The 20,344-nt window shown below is 38.3% G+C and overlaps 1 protein-coding gene across 2 annotated transcripts in view; it reads left to right on the top strand.

Annotated features, from left to right (window-relative positions):
* Positions 1-1,560: 1,560 nt before the first annotated feature.
* wt1a (WT1 transcription factor a) overlaps positions 1,561-20,344 on the top strand; it is a gene marked incomplete at both ends in the record, with an annotated part of 37,425 nt that continues 18,641 nt past the window's right edge. The window contains 4 exons of one of the 2 annotated variants that reach the window (XM_079254118.1): positions 1,561-2,035; positions 4,628-4,750; positions 6,890-6,992; positions 18,097-18,180. In XM_079254118.1, the coding sequence (XP_079110244.1) occupies positions 1,561-2,035; positions 4,628-4,750; positions 6,890-6,992; positions 18,097-18,180 (785 nt within the window). The remainder of the gene's footprint in view (positions 2,036-4,627; positions 4,751-6,889; positions 6,993-18,096; positions 18,181-20,344) is intronic. The other variant, XM_079254119.1, reaches the window with a different exon arrangement.

The following is a 20,344-nucleotide window of genomic DNA, read 5'->3' as shown; positions in this document are numbered from 1 at the left end:
CTAAATATAAACGAGGCTTAAATTTAGTCTCTGGTTAAATAAATTTTTATTAAATTAAATTTTAGGCTAAAAGGCAAGACAATGTTTACATATAATGAGGTGTTGTCCTCATGTGGATAAAAATAACACAAACCAGTTTTAAACGTAAGTTTTTAACATTTGTCTTCAGTATCTTCAGTAAAGAACAAGAGATCCCTGTTTTGTTTTGTTTTGGTATTTTTTTTAACCCTCAGTTTTATGATAAGAAAAACATTCACATAGATATGATCGTTTGACAACAACTTGTTTGTTTCTTAACAGTAAATTTCTGCGTATTTTCTGGCTTCTCTGCTGTTTCTCCATGAATAATAGCGGACGTGTCAGCGGCCTTATTATTCCCATTTTACTGCAATTATAACATCTATTCAGCCTCCTGCAGGTCGCCGAACAGATCAAATAAAATGGTAATAAATAAAATAACACAAACATGTAGAGTTTTAGGCCTTACAGCACAAGCAGGAGATTTATGGTCACGCGGGCCGCTCGTGCGCAACGCGACTATTAATCTGCAAAACGTTTCATCAGACGCGAATCTTTTATTTAACTTTTAGAAATAATAGGAAACGTGAATTGGAAATTTGCCTGAATTTTTTTCTGATCAAAATGCTGCTTTCATTTTTATTTTGTATTTATTTGTACGTATTCCTGCACGCGGTCGGGCCTTACTGGGTAGAAACCAGTGCGGTCTGTTTGTGCATCCCAGACATCCTAAATAATCAGTTTATTTTGTCTTTTTAAAATTAAAATTAATTGTATATCTTGCACTGTTTGAGATATCTAACCATTATGACTTGTAAATATGAAGCAGTTGTGTTTTTTTTAAGATAAAAATTATTTAAATGAAAATTGTTAGAAATAATAATAATAATAAAAATAGCATCTATATTCTATTTAACTTTATTATCATTGTCTTTATTTTATTCCTGTTTGTATCTGTGTGTGCATGTGTGAGTGTGTACTGTTCAGCATACAGTAGATGAATGAAGTCTGAGGGTTCTGTCCCTCATCACCTCCTGACTCCACCTCCTCCACCCTCCTCACACACACATGCACAGGCTGAGTGGAGGGAAAAGAAGGCTACTCCTCCTCCTTACTCCTTCTCACTCCTCCACTTCTCTTCCTCCATTCACAGGCAGCCCTGTGAGCAGAGACTCGTCTCCCGGTTTGAATGGACTCCATCTCTGTGCTTCACAGCTGTAGAGGGAAACTGAAGACCACCGCTGAGCTCTTCTCGCTGCGCCTGCCGCTGACATAAACTGCAGACTTTAATACGCTGCCATGAACTTCTGTCAGACTTGAGGAGCTTCCAGTGCGGCTGATTTAGAGGAGACTCCTGCAGGAGGAGACGCCCTCCCCACCCCCACCCCCCCCGGCGCTGAGAGAGAAAGGCCGTTTAAGTTTCTGTGGGATTTGGAGGTGGAGGTGGTTTTGGGTCTTCAGCAGGACCATCTATCGGAGCAAAGAGACAGATCAAATTTAAAAATTGCCTCCCTTTATTCGAGTTTTCTCCCCTGGACCACGATGGGTTCAGATGTGCGTGACCTGAACTCACTGCTCCCCCCGGTCCCAGCGGGCCCCAGCCCCGGCTGCCCAGCTCTGCCCGTCAGCACGGCCCCTCAGTGGGCTCCCGTCCTGGACTTCCACACTGCCGCCTCCCCTTACTCCTCCCTGGCTGCCCCCCACACCTCCCTGGGGGCTCACTCCTTCATCAAACAAGAACCCAGCTGGGGGGCCACTGGGGACCCCCACCACCACGACACAGACCCCCACTGTGGCCTCAGCGCCTTTACCGTGCACTTCTCAGGGCAGTTCACAGGGACCGGGGCCTGCAGGTACGGGGCAGCGTTCGGGGCACCCCCTCCTCCAACAGCGGCCCCCAGCCAGCCGCCGCCCGTGGCCGCCCCCCACCACCACCAGCCCCCCAGCAGGATGTTCAGCAACCCGTCATACCTGCCCAACTGCATGGACACGCAGCCGGCTGCTCGCAACCAGACAGGTATGCTGGGGGATGACAGGTGTGTGTGTGTGTGTGAGAGTGTGTGTGTCCAGTTTTAGATTCACTGCTGTTCCCAGAAACTTTTCACACTTATTTTCCTTCATCTGCTTTATTTTATCCCCACAAAGTCTCACTTTTACAAATGATTTAATGTTAATTTAAACTGGATAATGAGGAGCGTTCACCGCCTCAGGGTCTTTATCCACCCGGTTAAATGCAGAGCAGACGGGACGAAGATTACACACTCAACCAAATAACTTTTTTTTCCTCTCTTTTAAAGAAAGGCATGTTGATCCAAGCAGTAATAACCAAGACTTAATGTTTAATCCTAATGATCTTTGCAGTGAAGTGATGTTGGTTCAGATGATGCATTAAAGGTACGTTTTAACCCCATAGCTGTTCTGATACCAACAAACTATTTTTGTATTAGACACTGAATAAGTTTTTTTCCTGACCATAAAACTCGTTAATCTTATGAAACTAATAAACAAAGAAAGATTTCCAGAACGAGTTTGACACTGTGTGTAAGACTAAAAACCAGCTCTAAGAGAGACGTTTATGGAAAACAGCAATTTTAAAAGCTGCCATAATCAAATATGTCTCCAATATTTCAACCTTACCAGAAATATGTGACACAATAAGTGTTTATATGTCTATAAACATTTAACTTGTTACATTTAAGGATTATTTTTTAAACTAATCCTCTTAAGATTTTAAGGGTTTTCTGAAAAACATTTTACTTCTTAGCCTCTAAAGAAACTTTAAATAATAAATAAAAGCCATAGGAGGGATTCAGTTGTAAATCGCTAACTTTATGGTGATTATTGCTCTAATTTCCTTAAATTAAAATAATTTGCGTGTCTTAAAGCTGTTGATAGAATGCAAGCGCGGCTCCCTACTGGAGGTAAAACTGATGCATGTGTTGCTTCAGGTCATAACCGGCTAAAAGAAGGAACCTTTGGGTTATTAGTAATTCATCACAGTGACTATTAGAGTCTGGCATTTCTCACATCTCACAGTGTCTCCACGTATGTTTACAAAAGCTGAAGGTTTGGTTTGACAAGGGACAAGCCTGTTTGATTCAGGTAAGAAGTACCTACTAAAAAAGATTTAAATCATTAAACAAGTTGGTCCGTTTTCTTGTCCTGAATTTGTCCTAAAACCTGGCAAAGTCTTTCCATTTCAGCTTGAAACATCAGGAATCTTTTATTATTAGTGTTATTTTAAAAGAGAAATATGTGAATTAACGTGATAATAAAAGCAAGTTAAACTGTCAGAGGTCAACGATGGGATTCTTGTTTTCTACGCAAAACATCCCAAACATATTTTTCCAGCTGTTGCAGCTCAATCCCTGCTCTTCTCAGCGTAATTAATCTGTTAGTGATTACCTAGCAGATTAATTAGTCATAACATGCTTATCAAGCAGATAATTTAGGAATAACATTATTATCAAAGAGCTAAGCCGACCTCTAACCTATTTTATCTGCTCCCCGCTGTGACAGGACGAGCAGGCAAACAAACCAACAGCAGGACTCGGCGGGGTCACGCCGGGACCATCACATGCACGTTATGTCACACCTTCAAATGTTTTATACTAATATTTAAAGACATTTGGTCAAGTTTTTGCTGATAAAAATCACAATTTTACTCGACTTTTCATTCTTTATCATGTTTAAAACTTAACAGGAGCATAAAAAATACACATAAAAATGTTTTAAAAAGTTTCGACGGACAGATAAAAGTAGATGCAAATGATGTGAGGATGAAAAACAAAACAATTAAAAAGGAACTGGAGGTTTAGAAATGTAGGGTACTGCATGTCTAAAGGGGTATTCCACGGGGTTTTTCCAGGCTTTAGATTTTCCAGTTGAATAAAAACTGACCCCATTGCTCGTCACCTCAGCGCTGAACTTCAAGGAGGCAACAAAAGTATCAGAATACACACAGAAGACACCACACAGAAAAGTCAGGGGTGAGTGGAAGATAGATGGAGATGTTTAATGAGTTTTCTCTCTTCTCCCTCCCCTCGCCGCTCACCCACCGGCTTTGAGAGGAAAGTCAGTGAAAGTGCTGTGTTTTAATTAATGAAGCATGCATGTGATGATTCGTGTGTGTGCGTGTTTGTCGGTGCATGTGAGTGATTTATGGGAGCTTGCTGTGGCCTTTAGGTCAGCTGAAGTCATGAGTCAGAGCTGGCCTTGGTGTCAGGCGCAGATCTCCTTAATGCCACAGAGTGTGTGTGTGTGTGTGTGTGTGTGTGTGTGTCTGTGTGTGTGTGTGTGTGTGTGTATTCACCAGCTGCGCTGTATAACTGCATGATGCCATGTTGGATTAGAAAATACAGATTTATTGTTTATTGTCTGCAAAGTTGCATAAACATCATTTTAAACTAGAAATGTTTTCTATTAATATCTTTATAAAACTTTTGTTGGATTTTACTTCCATTAACTAAACCGAAAACTTCTGCATTTGTTTATTTTACCATCGTGTTAACCTGATGACAACATGATGGGAATAATGTGCCGAGCTCATTTGAAAGTGACCTTCCCACAGACTTGTGTGTATTCACCGTATCTTGTTTCTGTGTTGCAGGTTACAGTACGGTTGCATTCGATGGAGCCGGTAATTACGGTCACACTCCTACACACCACAGCTCGCAGTTCTCCAACCACTCCTTCAAACACGAAGACGCTTTAACCCAGCAGAACACAATGGGTGCGTGAGTGTAGCGGCTTTGCATTGTTCCAGTCATAAAAAAAGAAAGATTTTTCTCTGGTTTTTATCCATCCAGACAACAACACCAGTCCAAAGTTTGGGCACACTTTCCCATTTAATCTATTGGGAAATGCTTAAACTTTTCACTGGTACTGTAATTTTATAAGACATAAAGTCTGTTTTAATAATGAGAATTTATAGATTTTCCATTTAAATTTTCAGGTTCTGTAGTAATAAAGCTGCAAAATGTGGGCAGAAAAAACTTTTTCAAACATATAAAAATGTACAAACAGTTTTATTTTGCAGTTTTTAGCAACTGAATAATAAACCACAAAGATAATCCTTGTTTCATGGAATGGTGTTTTGAAGCTTTAATTACACGTAAAATGCCGTGCATGGTTAACTAATGTACATTTATCAGCTGTTTTCTCCCTTTTAAATAAATCTGAGTTAAAAATAAGCCTTACATTTTGTTTAAACCTGGATGTACTTTGCATTGTTGTTGTTTAATGCTATAAGATAAAATGATTGCAGTAAAATGATTTATTATTTAATGCTTTTAAACATAATATTTACTGTGACAATGTTTAGTTTTTTAACTTAGGATTTAACAGGGTTTTTTTTTTTTAACGTGGTACATGTGTACTGCAATGTATTTTAAGAGTAATACTATTATTTTGAACAGTTTAACCTGACTATGTCTAATTATATGATTCCATTTATGTAAAAAAAAAAAAGCAACAAGGTCTTCTGCTTTTCAGTGTTGACACACATATAATAATCAATTATTGTCTTTAGGAGAAGATGTTAAATTGAACTTTTCGGGGTTACGGGGAGATTTTAGTGCTAAATAGCCAATATTTGTTCTTTTATGGTTTTGATTTAAAAAAAAAAACAAAACATAAGATTTCCCTCCACTCCACAAATCTAAAGCAACAATTTTATCAGCAACAGCCATGAAATTAGCTGCAAGTCATCTCCCCTGAATGTCAGTGCTGATTTTTGACCAATATTTCATTTTATAGATCAGTTGGCTGATAAAATGACAGGCCAACAGCATGAAGCGTCTGTCACAGTGAGTTTGTTAAAAACCCACAGAAGTAAAAATAAATACATCAATAATGCTAAATAATACATTGCAGTGGTTTCTGTAACAGCACTAAACATTGTGCAGGATAAAAAGTAATGGATAACAGTAATACTTCCACTAAAAATGACTGCAGATTAAATCCTGCATAGCAGAGAAAACCTTTCTAAATAAACACGTCCTCCCTATGCTGTTTATCTTTTCCTCATAAACTAAATAAATCCATCAGAAAATTAACCACTATATGTAAACTACATATAGTTGCATTAAAAACAAATGAAATCTATTTGTAAACTCAGCTGAATTAAGTCTGCAGTCATGTAAACCACCAACTTTCACCTAAATAATGAACTGCAACATCATTTCTGTGTTGTTTTCATGGCAAATTTGAGGTTTTTCCCACTAAAGTTTATATTTTTAGATCATCATAACATGAAAAAGAAAAAAGATTCATCTGTGTAGTGGCTGTATTTGGCTATTTCAGGGTAGTCCTGCATAAAAAAAAGTAGATTAACACAGAAGATGCTTGTTTAAACCATTAATTCACCAGTCTCTCATAATCATAACAAATGTAGGTATTTCAGAGCACTTAAAGCCGCTGCGAGCGCTCCGCTCTGCGTGTAGCTCTCACCCGGGGAGTATCTTGTCCCTTATTCTGACATCTCTGCAGTGACCTTGCCTGTCGGAGGTATAAATCAGCCACATCCTGAATCTCAGACTCCTTCATCTCCTCCTCTCGCCCCTTCTTTCATCCACCCACCATTCTCTTTTATCCCTCGTCCGCTCATGTTGTTAGTAAATGTTTAACTGCGGGTGTTTGGTGGAGCTGAAGCTGTAAATTTCAAAGGATTAAAAAAAAAAAAAAGAAAAGAAATGTACAAATTTATGAGATTTGAGAGCATGAGAGGAGAAAAACCAACAGAAACGCTTTTCGTTTGCTAGAAAATTTTAATCAAAAAGAAGAAAGAAAGTTTGCAGCTTCGTCTTTGGTCTTTATGGTGCAAGCAGAGGTCAGCTTGTTTATTTACCTTGTGTGTGTGCATGCATCTCAGGTGAGCAGCAGTATCCAGTACCACCTCCTGTTTATGGATGTCACACACCTTCAGACAGCTGCACAAGCAGCCAGGCCCTGCTGCTGAGGAACCCCTACAACAGGTAACACACAAACATCTTACATGCACAGTCATGTCGCAACACACACGCTCTCTCTAAAATCTATTTTTATGTCAAAACAATAAAAAAAAACAACCCAGAAACAATCAAAGCTGGAAGCGTTTCAGAAAGCATTGTTGATTGTTTCGGGTCAAACAACAGTAATTCAGTGAAAGGTTGCAGGATGTTCTTCTGAACAGGATGTTCACCTTCAGGACAGGTCCGAATCACGTTGTGGCTTCCTTTTTTGTTTTTAAGCCACTTCTTTTGGTAGCTTTCGACTAAATCTCCCAGTCAGATCCCACACTTTCCATTTGAAAACGGCCGGTGTGACTTTTTTAAGCAAAGACACGTAAGTCAGGGTGCCACTGAAGGAAGTCCTGAAACAGAGGCAGGAAGTCGTGATAGAGAAAAATATTAAAAATTTATTTTGTAACAAGTTTCTCCGTTTGACTGACAGAGCTTCAGAGGATTATTGTCGCTGCTGTTTTCCTCTTTGCTAAACATCGTGTTTTCTTCAAGGTCAGAGTGAGGAGGAGTCCAGTCATTTCCAGCCTTTTTAAACGCTGCAGCTGAATTATTATTTTCCTTTAAGGCTTTTGTCTGGTACAAGATGTTCTGGCCGAGGCGGCAGCACTTTCTTCATCTCATCAGACTTTCAGAAGTAAAACTTAATGAAGCAGTTTTCTCCTCCTGGATCATTTGCAAGATGGCCTTCAGTGTTGTTTATGATGTGAAACTATTTTAAGTTTAAGCTGCTTGGGGTTGAAAATGAGAGAAAGTGAAGCAAAAAGGCTGCACTGCACCAGATGTCTTCTCACGGGGACGTTTTCCAAAGCAGCCTGCTCCTTTAGATAAATGGCTGGAACGCCACATTTCAGAGATTTTTTCCACTCTCTACTGAGAGAAACCACAGCTTTACTCTTGTCGAACCCGCCTGTGATGGTTGACGGCTGACTTGTTAGCTGTGTTTGAACCATTCGCTCAGTGTGGAAGCCATTTTGTAGTTCTGTTTGAAATATCAGCTGAATCTTTTCCTTTGCAAACTCATCTTCCAGTTTGCTAAAGAAGCCGTACATGTCATCGCTTGATGCTGACCAACATGCAGCTAGCTACCAGTAGCTAATGCTAACACCCGCAGCTTGCCGTTGGGATCTTCTATATTTTTCCTCAGACATGTTAAACACGAAGCTGCCTCTTTTTCCGCTTCATTCATGGCTCTACTAAAAGCTTTTTACTAATATTGTGTTATATTTGACTGATAATGTAGCTATAGAGTCTATTTGTATATATGGACACAAGAAAAATGACAGTTTCATGCAGATTTGTGTCAGAAACTAAGAAGTCTGCACCATCTATCACCTCAGATATGGCATAAATTCATCCAGGAAGCCAAAATAAACTGATTTTCAAGTCATCATCCAACACTTTGCAATTAAAAAGAGAATTAATAAATGTAAAAGTGCTGAGTTCTGTACTGCCGGTGACAAACTACATGGTGACTGGCGACTCTCGTTTGGAGTCTGGTTGCATTGCAAGACAAACACAATCAGCAAAATTAATATGAACATTATCGGATAAGATACCTTAAAACTTATTCCTTTGTGTTGTAACGCACCAAGGAGCGTGATATTCGTCCTTTAGTAGATGATTCCATTATATCCACTTTGTTTTTGGTTTTTTTTAATTATTGGTTTTACCGTTGATGTCCACTTCTCTTTTTTCTTATTATACTAAACAGAGTCGGCTCAGTATTCCTGCGTTTGACAGAGATTATACATTCATTAGTAGCAGGACGTCCTGTGTGATTGTACATGAAAATAGGTAAATCAGTTTTCTCCTGTTTGTTTCTGTTTTTACTTCTACAAGCTTAGTTGTTCCTGCAGCAGACACAGAAAACACAGACCTCCTCCTGTAGTTACTGGCATTATGAAAGAGTTTCTTCTGTCCCTAAACAGCTATTGAGACCAGAAGAAATTGAATCCATAGTGCCGGTTTATAAATGAGATGTTCTTTGTTTTAGAGCAGTGGTTCCCACTTTTTTTTAATTAGGACCCTCTTTACATGCAGATGCTAAAAAGTCGTGGACATTTGTCTCCGCTCTGTGCTGAAACCGTGCGTGGCTTGATCTTTTCGTTCATTTCATTCACAAATACTGTATTCTGACTGTGTGCTGTCCTTCCATAAATCTGAAGTGAAGTTTGCAACGTATACCCCCACTTTTTCTTTTATTTACTTTTTAAACAGGGACAATTATATCAGACATGTTTTATTACTGGTAATTAAAAGTTACTAACTAAAAGTTATTCAAAGGAATGATCAAGGTTTATCCGGATAAGTATGAAGTGCCTGATTATTGTAGCTCCACCTGTTCGCTGACCAGCTAAACCCGACACGGATGAATATGATTGGATGCTCAAGCTGTAACTTAAAAGTGGCTTTTTTCTTTTTTTGGTCCGCTACAATCACAGAGAGCACAGACCTCCGCCAAGGTCATGAGTTTTTTTTGCTAATGATTTCAGCTTTATTTTTGAGTTGAAAGCTCTAATAGAAAAAAATATCCCAATATCTCCCTTGAGTGAAGAATCCTTTAATAAATTCCTGGATCCAGATGGAGATCCGGAACCACCCCCAAAATCGAATCTCTGATTCCTCGTTCCATGTCTGAGATTTCCTGAAAATTTTATGAAAATCCGTCCGTAACTGTTTGAGTTTATGTTGCAGACAGACAGACAGACAAACAGACCAACACCGTCGAATAAAGCAGTTCTGCTTTGGCGGTGGTAATAATAAAATACTGTACAGCGGACTCTGATGACCCCTTTATTCACTTAAAAAAGTTCATGTTTTCAGGCTCCCAAAACATGAACGGAAATGTCGAGATGATTTAAAATAAAAAAAACTTCCAGGGACACATTTTAACTTATTATTCACAACTATTCTTTTTTTTTTTTTTTTTTAATCTTTTTAATTTTTTTTTTCTTTTATTAATCACAATTATTCTAAAGCCTTGGAGACCCTCGGTGCTCTTTGGAAGACCCCCAGTGTTTCCAGGTTTGGAAACATTGCCTTTATGATATTTTATTGATATTTATATTCTATTTCCAAGTCTGAAATTTTTCACTTTTTTGTGCACTTTGTTGTCATAAAGTTACTTAGATAACAGTTAATAAGTTGGTATTTTACATTTACCACAAACATGACGTCTTACCGGCTTATTAGGTTATTAGGAGGCAGGCTGGGTCTAAGATTTGTGTTTAACTTCAGCAGCATTAAATAAGTCATGATCTTGTTTTTGTGTTGTTTTTTGAAGTCTGACTTTTTATTTTAATCTTTTTAAAAAAAAATTTTTTTTAAATGAATTTATATAACCGCCATGTTTAGAAATGAAAGGACCATCTTAAAGTTTGGGGAAAATACATGGCTTAGTGTTAAATACCAGCACAATCCCCACAAAAACACATGTTGCAGACACATTTAAAACAATGTTAAATACCTCTATAATTCTGTTATTGCACATATTTTGGATTTTCAGATGAATAAAATGGAAACTGTGCTTCTGAAAATGAATTTGCCCATAACTCAGTCGGGTCAAGTTAACTTTACAGGAAATGTCTCCCTCAGCAGCACAATTTGGCACACAGGCCACCATTCTGTACATTATGGACAGGACAGGGTTAAATAAAAACAAAACAAAACAAAAAAAAACATATCCAAACTATTTTCCCCTGTTTTTAACCTTCTTGAAGAAAAAAAAAAAAAGAGTTATACATGTTTTAATCGGGTGGGGGTGGGGCGTCCTGTGTGAAAAAATGAAAGTAAACGCTATACTAAAACTAAAGCAGCTAAATGGAATTCAGCCAGAGGTTCTCTCATCACATTAGTTTGTGTTTTTCCTATTCTGAATAAATTTCCTTTGCAAAAACAATTGTTTAAACCGTAATAGATTTACTAATAATGATCTTCCGAGGACTTTAATCCTTCATCTACAGAAACAAACTCATGATACAGTGTTGAGTTCGATTTATTTATAGTAAAACCCCTCATATTTACACACATTGTCTGATTGATATAATCTGCTTACTTCCAGCCAAACCCCACCTTCACCTTTAATCCTTTCATATCCTACCAAATTTCCTCCAAACTGCAGCCAAATGTTTCCACAAAATGCAGCTCAGTTCTTACAAAGTGTCAGCTGTATTTGCATTTCAACATGCTTTATTACTTTGGTATGGAAAGACGGACTAGAGATCATATTTGAGTAAATAATCCTCTGTGATCATTTTTAACTGTGCAAACAGTGCTCACAGTTGAAAAAGCCACACCCAGACGTAGATTTGTAAAACCAACATAATGCTGTTATCTGCCATAACACTGAACCTCCTGCTGGTGCGCCTGAAATACTCTTAAAAATACGTTTTGTCAACACACAAAAGAGACACATCTTCCTCTTTCTGAGGGATATTTTAAAGAGATTACTTCCTCATCACATCTTCTCCAAGCTGTTTGGTGGTTGTTATTTTTCTAAATGTAACATTCCTCACATGCTCCAGTGTTTTCCATCAGCGTAACGATAGAAAGAATTCTCTGTAAATACCACAGCAGGGATGGATACTTTGTGTGTGTGTGTGTGTGTGTGTGTGTGTGTGTGTGTGTGTGTGTGTGTGTGTGTGTGTGGACTGTGCTGACTTCCAGCCTGAGGGTCGTCTTTGCCATAAACATAACTGATATCTCCATACACACTCTGCTGGGAAGGCTCATAAGAGTGGAGCCAGTCATCTAATCTTGCAGCCTGGTACCATCAGGCCTGTATTTACTCCTTGGGCCGTCAGCTTGGCCAACTGGAACAACGTGAAATGAAAACATGCAGAAGTCATATAAATCGGCATCGAGAGAGAAAAAGAGGCACTCTGGTTTTTATCAAAACAAGAAAGAACCTGATATCCTTGAAACTGTGCTCAATGCTCTATTTATTTATTTATTTAAAAAGCCAGATATTATTTAATTTCCAGCTGCACATAACTGTTGTTGGAGGGTTTTCTACAAACATCACTGCACTTAACTTCTAGAAAACATTATGATAAAGTTATATGACAACGTTGTCTACAATTAAGACAAAATTGAATAAAATAATACTAATTCCAGTACTCTGGTCCAATTATGTGCTTAAATGTATAAAGGGAAGCGGTATTTTCAGTAAATTTCTTTTATTTTAAAGTTTGAAAACAGTTGTGACTTGTTGCTAAAGCCTTTTAAAGGGGGTGGGGGAGCTGTTTCTGAGATATTATGAAGATTTGTTTGAAATATAACAGTGCTGGTCAAAATCTTAATCCTTTCAGCTTCTGCATAACACATCATGGACATCCTCTTATCACTGTATCACTGTATGTGAGGAGGGAAGCTTTCAGGGTACGTTTAGCTGCTGCAGAACCATTTTCAGACTTTTAAAAATGTTTTTAGGGATTTTCTACAGCTAACCTGGACATAAGCTAATTTGTTTACTGCCAGTTTGATGAGTTAAAACTAAATTTATAGGTAAACGTGACAAACAATAAAGAAGAATATTATACACTGCCCACATGTCTTAAAGTAGCTAACTGGTCTCAGAAACCCCCTAGTGGCCAGTGGAGGAACTGCAGAGATTAGCACTTCATTGACTGTTTTGCAGCGTTAATTTACTTCAGCGATTCCTGGGATAGGATTCAGCTTCCGCGCAACCCTTCATTGGTTTAAACGGTTAAGAAAATGGAAGGATGGCGGGAATTTACTTCAGCACCTTCACAACCTGGAGCCATTTCCTTAAAGCCGGGGTAGGGGGGTAGGTATTGTTGGGAAGCTAGTAAAATTTGAAAGTAGCGCCCTGTCTTGGCTCCTCCCCGCTGGTTTGTGATCCAAGGGTTTTTTCTTACCTCTGCCAAGGAGGTTATGTGTTTACCGGCGTTAATCTGTTTGTGTTCAAGATAACGCAAAAAGTTATGGATGGATTTTAGTGAAATTTTCAGGAGTCGTTGGAAATGTGAAAAAGAAGAACTGATTTTTTTTTTTTGGTGGAGATCCAGATCCCCATTTGGATCCATTCCTTGCCAACGCTCACCAAGTGCTTTTCAAGTTCACACCTTTTTCCACCAACGATTTTGTCTTTCTCAGCTGTTTAGCGGGAGGAGACAAATAAACCGGTCGGGAAATTCTTCCTGCATTTTCTTAGCCATGTTTGTCTTCTTCACTACTTTGTATTTTTTACCCTATTTCAACCTATTTATATGCAGGGTGTGGCTACCAGGTATGCGCTGCCGGAAGGGGAGGAGGGGAGTCGGGAGAAGAAGCCCTCGAAATATAAGAAATGAAAAACTTCAATTGGGTTCGAACGTTTGGATTGGTCAGAGTCTTTACAGATTTACAGTAAACTGAGGGGCCAAACTATATTTCTTGTTCATGATTACAAAATGTATAGACTACTATCAGGACGAGGAACCACTTAACCCAGAGTTTTAAAAAAAAATGTCACTGAGCAAGATTACCTACCCCAGCTTTAATCTTGTTCTCTTTTGGCAGCGTCAGTCTCCTTGTTTTTAAAGACACTTGGCTTGATTCACATTTAAATACAGACTTTCAACATAAATTCATGGTTCCCCAGACAATAAATCACGCTGCACTTGAATCATCGAAAAGTTTCCAGCTGTGGTTTCAAGTTAAATGTCTCCACAGCAGTTAGGTGCATTGCCATGAAGTGTGGTCCACTTATTCAGGCAGGTATTATTGTGTATTCCAATATCACCGGTTTCACATCAAAAGAAAACACAAACAACTGTAAAAGGCTCACCTCTTGCTCCAATGACAGTAGGCAAATTCTGATAACTTTCTGATCAATCACAGTCTAGGATTTAAAATGCTGAAACTATTTTTTTAGTTGATCCACAAAAGCCTTTTTGCCTTTTTAGTAAAATAAGCTGGATTCTGCTTTAAAAGTTGAATATAGCTGAAGAGAACAGAAACCTGCATGTTTGAACAGAAACTACTTTAATCATCTAAAGGTTTTCAATTATTTTTTCCTTCTGGATTTTTTTTTTTTTTTATCCAACTCGTTATTCCTTCAATCACCAAATGACAGTAGTGGTAAAATATATACTGTCCTCATATACAGAGTAAACTGATGCAAAAACCAGAATGCAGATTTGTGTGTTTCCTCTTTCGACATTTTTCCATCTCTGGACTCACGTTTGAGGTTCTTTGTGCCAAATTATGTTTGATCCAGGAACCTGCATCTGCTGGTTGGTCTGATGAGTGAATGTGTGTGTGAGCCACCTGCTTGTAGATGCACTCTTACAATAATTCAATTCCAGAAATTACATAATACTCACAGGAATTGTCTATCAGTTGTGTGTAACAACTGTGTTTGATGCACTTAGTCCTCATAAAAACGTTCTTTTGGCGTAAAGAGATTGTGTGGTTGTTCTTATTGAGCTTATGAGAAGATCAGACGGCTACTGGGAAGCTTGAATCTTTGTGGCACTTTGTGGAACTTGTTGTCCTACAGTGTTTTTTTTATTTTTTTTATCACAGGGCTTGTTTATTGGTCTTCCGCTCTACTTGTGACATTAAATCAGACAAGTTACAGCTCACTTTTCTGCTGATCTTTCACCCTTAGGCAGTTACAAAAGTCTACATAGTTACGATTTACAATTACTTATATTTGTGAAGTTGTGATTCATGTCAGGTGAAAAGCTGACCTACAGAAACCAACAGCCTAGGGAGACATTACCACCGCGGTATTTATAACCGTGGATTATGAAACTACTAAATTCCAAATAAGTAGACAAATGTACTTATATAATTTCTGCTTAAACTGTGCTCCAAATCCTGCATTATCTATCTATCTATCTATCTATCTATCTATCTATCTATCTATCTATCTATATATATATATATATATATATATATATATATATATATATATATATATATATATACATATATCTATCTATATAGATATATGTATATATATCTATATATATATATATATATATATATATATATATATATATAGAGATATAGATATATGTATATATATCTATCTATATATATATATATATATATATATATATATATATATATATATATATATATATAGATATATAGATATATAGATAGATATATAGATATATATATATATATATATATATAGATATATAGATAGATATATATATATATATATAAACTCCTTCCTCACCCACTCTTCACATCTTTTATGGATAGGACGGATGGACGGATTGATATTCATCTCAAGCTCGGGTTCTCTACCAGAGTCCTGGGAGCTTGCGGGTCCTATGTTGTATCTGAGGTGTTTCTAGGACTGCGCTCTTCTGGATGGAGATGTCTGATGTTTCTGCAGGTATCTGTTGGAGCCACCTCTCCAGCATCGGGGACACGGTCCCCAGTGCTTCGATAACTATGAGTACTACTGTTGTCTTTACCTTCCAGGCCTTTTCCAGTTCTTCCTTGAGGCCTTGGTACGTCTCCAGTTTCTCATGCTCCTTTTTCCTGATATATCCATCATCGGGCATGGAAATATCACTTCAGCCTTCCTCAGCTGCCACACACACACACGTATAGGGTTGGGACACTGTAATTAATCTCAATTAAGCGCATTTTAATCACGTTTGACCCAAAAGCTTTTTTTTTTTTTTTTTTTTTTTAAATGGACATCAGTGGAAACATATCTGGGCAAGTTAAAACGTCATCTTAAATACTTTAATAGCTCGAGTTGTTGTCTAATTAAGATTCTACAACATGTTGCTGTTACAGTTTAAGAAGCCAGAACCCAAAACTCAAAGAAGTTTAATCAGATTTATTGAAATATTGATGGTCTCGCTTAGTCTGATCATCAGGAAGTCTGGAACACAAAAAACAGATGAACCTAAAACAAGGTTGAGATGAAATGGGAGAGGCCAAGAAATGAATGTTTACCAGGAGATGGGGAAATAGGCAGCCTCAGAGTAGTCCTTCAGAGTAGGGAAAACAATCTCCACAATCCAGGTCCAAAAGCAGTCCAGGGTCCACACCAAAAGACATGAGCAAGTAGAAGAAATTGAAGGAGCAAACAATGGGTAGGGTCAGAATCAGGCAGGGTTCAGCAACAGGTGATCAGTTCATACCAATAATGACGTAGCAAAGACGGTGGTCGGGGACAGGCTGGGTCAAGACCAGGTTTTCTCTCAGTCAGGCACATGAACAACGCTTGAAAGCTGTGGAAAAGACAGACAATCTCACCCTGAGCAGATCTAGGCCTGGTGTTCAAGTAAAGGGCAGAACAGGTGAGGATAATCAGCAATCGGGGGAGAATGCAGCTGATTTTGGGCAGAACAGAAACCAGGACAGCTAAAGTAATTTTAACTTTTAAAATGTTTTCATCCACACTTTTCAATAATAGACAATGATATCTGACAGTAAACCAGAGCGCGATCAATCAGTGGCAACTTCAGTCTGGTCACGCAGCAGAGATGATCACATCTTGTTGCAAGCTGTAAGACTTGTGGATTGTTGCTTTTTCTTTAATGTGGCTCTAATATGCACATTTCAGGTTCATTTGTTCTAATATACAAGTCCATCTATTTCTCTTGTTTCACGTAGATTATAACTGGGATGTTTTTAGACTGATCAAAACAAAACCAACAACATTTTTTCTTTACTTTGGTTTTACTTACAGCTTGTGTCTGAGGATCGGAAACACAGTCCTAGATTGTATGAAACAGACCCTCCTCACAGCAAAACCTCGCAAAAATAATTGGCCTTTAGTTATCCAGCAGTTTTCAGTGAAACCCTGATCACCCATAAAACTCTGTGGCCGACTTCCAAAAACAAACTCCTTCCGCTGCTGTCTAGTCGTTGTTTCATTCAGAAATTTGTTTTCTCTCGGAGCAGAAGAGGCATTTCCTGGTGTCCATCAAAGTTTTAGGCTCTTCCATCTTACACTGAGCCATGAAGGTGGATGTAGCTTTCTACTCCTGAACTGGACCAGTCACAACAACGACCAATCACACACTATAACACTGTAAATAGCTCAATATAGCGTGATAGAATCGCTTTAAATAGTGCTGCTAGGGGGGTGTTAAGAGATACTTAATGTAGGTGAGAAAAGTGCACAATCTGAAACAAAACCAACTGGCTATACGAATCATGGGATTAGTAACGCATGGCCACAAGTATTTTATCTTGTTCCCTTACTTTACTAATCCATGACCACAAATTAGTAGGGCTTGGTATAAATCAGGACGTGCTTTATGTGTGAAACCGAATATTGCAGGAAATATTGCCCATTGCACTTATTCAAAGAAACCAGTTTCTGCAGTTTGGTAAATGGATCTTTTCATGCATATTCCAGGATTTTCACTCTTTTTCTTTAACTGAGGCAACAATGATCCGACAGTATTTCATGTAAAGACTTTTTTCCGATGCATGAATTAGAATTAGACAGGTTCATCTGGAAAGAAACTTTGTCATAAAAAAACATCTGTGTTCAAGGCAGGAAAATGTAGACAGAGCACCTCCATAAAATAGAGGTTGGTTGAATCAGAGATGGTCTCCATCAGTCAGCAACAGGGAAGAAAAATAGACAGATTTGTTTAAAAAAATGCCATTTTATCAGTACTGTAAATCTCCATTCCAGCAGAAATAGCTTTTGGCTCTGCTGGCTGCATGCCTCTGCTGCACTGTAAAGTAATAGCTGTGTAATGAGCAGGGTACCAGGCACCACTTCTACCCCATCCACACCGCTGTGAGCCTGCAGGTAATGCGTTAGTGGAACTGATGTATAAGGAGGGTGGAGGCTATAAATCCAGTGTGTGTGTGTGATAATTGTGTAGTCTGTTGCGTTTAAAGTCTGAGTGTTATGAGATGTTTGAGTTCTTGGTGTCCGTGGAACATTGTTTATCCTCCACCAACGACTGTTCTTGTGAACATGTCAGGGTTTTCATTCGTCTGTTTTCTACAGAGACAACAAAAACCAGCGCAGCTACACAAACGCAGACACACACCCCACGCTGTCCTGCTAAATGACAGTCCAGTGCACAGCTCATGAGCTTTTCTTCTACATTTTGTCTTTCCTCCACAGTGGTGAGAATTTATATCAAATGACCTCTCAGTTGGAGTGTGTGGCATGGAACCCTGTCAATACACTGGCATCCACCATGAAGAGGTAGGAATTCCTCCATCACTCTCTTTACAGCAGAAGGCAGTCAAGTAAGTGCCTAATGCTAAAGTAGGCAGTATAGTGAGTGCATTAGTTAGAAGAGAGTGAACTTTCTGCAAGAGTAGAGGAAACTGAAGTGGAAATTTAATCTCCCCTTCAGCTGCAGCACTGCTGTGATAGAGAAGCGTGCTCGTCGCTATTGCACTACTGTGCAAAGGTTTTGGGCCATATATGGACGACAAGACAAGGAATATGCACATATTACTTAGCACAAATGGAAATACTGTACATAAGTAAAAGGTTATGTTTTTCAAATTCCAACAAAGTGTTTGATATGAATATCTTTATTCATCATCTCAGTCTGAACCGTCTTAGACAAGCTCTTCTGTCATTTCTTTAAATAGTTTTTAGGAATAGTTCTCCAGGAGTCCTGAAAGACTTTCCAAAGCTCCTATTTGATTCATTCTCTGTCCCACGATCCCACACGGCTTCAGTGATGTAGAAATCGCTCCTTCAGACCTGTTGTTGCTCATTTTCAGTTCAGTTTTTTGCCATTTGGCAGACCTCAGCCTTTTCTTCCTGTTTCAACTTCCATGGAGACTGTTTCTGATCAGGCTTCAGCAAACAGTACATGGATCAGCTACAGGTCTACATTAAAATTTCAGGTTCTGTGTCAAGTCTTTCTTCGAATTTATTCTGTATTTCTTCAGGACATCACTTTCAGATTATGTTTATTTGCCGTAGATATCTTTATTTTATCATCCACTTGTTCACTTTGTTTAAGGACACGATAAACAGCATGTTGAGATATGTCACGTTTTCAGCCAGCTGTTTACAAATCACCTAAATTTACTGTTTTCTGTCTGTTAAACTGTTTTCTTTGCTGTTTTCATGGATGCGATTTAGGAAGCGGGAACAAGCGATGAGTCTTTGTGGCAGCTTGCCATTCACAAAGATACCATTTCAGATCAGTTCTTTGCTAAGTTGTCTGTTATGTGTGGCAAAACTTTGGTTTACTGCTTCAGTTTGGTGTGTTTTCATGCTTGAATCTCATAGGAACTTAAAACAAAACACACACACACACACACATTCCTCTGAAAATGGAGAAATGTAAGGATTGAACTGAAATGAGTGTGAAAACATTAAAGGTTCAATTAAAAACTTTGAAGGACCTGCAGAAAACATGTTGCTAGGAACAACTTTCACAACAACAAAACATCAACATCTGTTTGCTTTTACTACCATATATTGAAACAAGTGTGGACTACTACAGGAGTTTTACACAGTAATTCAGAAGTTGTTGATGAAACTAAAAGGTTGGAACTGCTCACTTTTAACCTATTTGTGACACAAAAGAGTTAAATCCATGTTGGATTGTTAATAAAAGAAACTCCTAGTGCCCTTAATTGTAAGAACAGATACACAAAATACTTTTTTATCTTTCATTATCTTCAGAATAGTCAATTAAAGAGTTTATACTTACTGTGTGAACTGTGTGTTTGCGGAATTATATGAAATATGGGAAATAGCCCTTCACCCTCTTGCCTTTAGTGTCAACATCGCTGGTGTATGAATGACTGGGAATGTTTTGGTGGTGGTCAGAGAGGCCGTTGCTGCACACTGGCCGCCATGTTTCCACCAGTCTGTTCCAGGGCAGCTGCAGCTTACCATCACCAAGTATGAATGAGGAGCGCATGAATGATGGACCGAATGTTAGCGCTTTGAGTACCATCAGGATTAAAGTGCAAGATAAATGTAATCCATTAATATTATTATTTGATCAGAGTTAACAGAGTCTTAACTATATGTTTTAATTACCATTTATCAAAAAGTCATAACAACACCAGTTCATATTGACGCCATTGCTGTGGAAATGTGTGGAAAACAGACTTCATTATCCAAGAAGGTGTCAACCAAATATGCTGTAAAATCTGTTAGGATGCTCTTTTCAGAAGGCTCATAAGATGTAAACAGCAGACGTATTTGTTTTCTTCATGATGTTGAAGATAAATTTGACCTCATCACATTTTAAGTTTCTACAGTTTTGTAATAACTTTTAGATTTTAGTTGTTGCTTTTTTATCGTTATTACTACTTGTAGATGAAAAACCAGGAACAGTAATACATGTTTCTGGACATTCATGCTGATGTCTTCAGAATGATTATTTCAC

Source organism: Telmatherina bonti, assembly GCF_933228915.1.
Source record: "Telmatherina bonti genome assembly, chromosome: 2".
Lineage (NCBI taxonomy): Eukaryota > Metazoa > Chordata > Actinopteri > Atheriniformes > Telmatherinidae > Telmatherina > Telmatherina bonti.
Note: the sequence above shows the minus strand (reverse complement) of the source record. Positions and strands in the feature narration are given on the sequence as shown.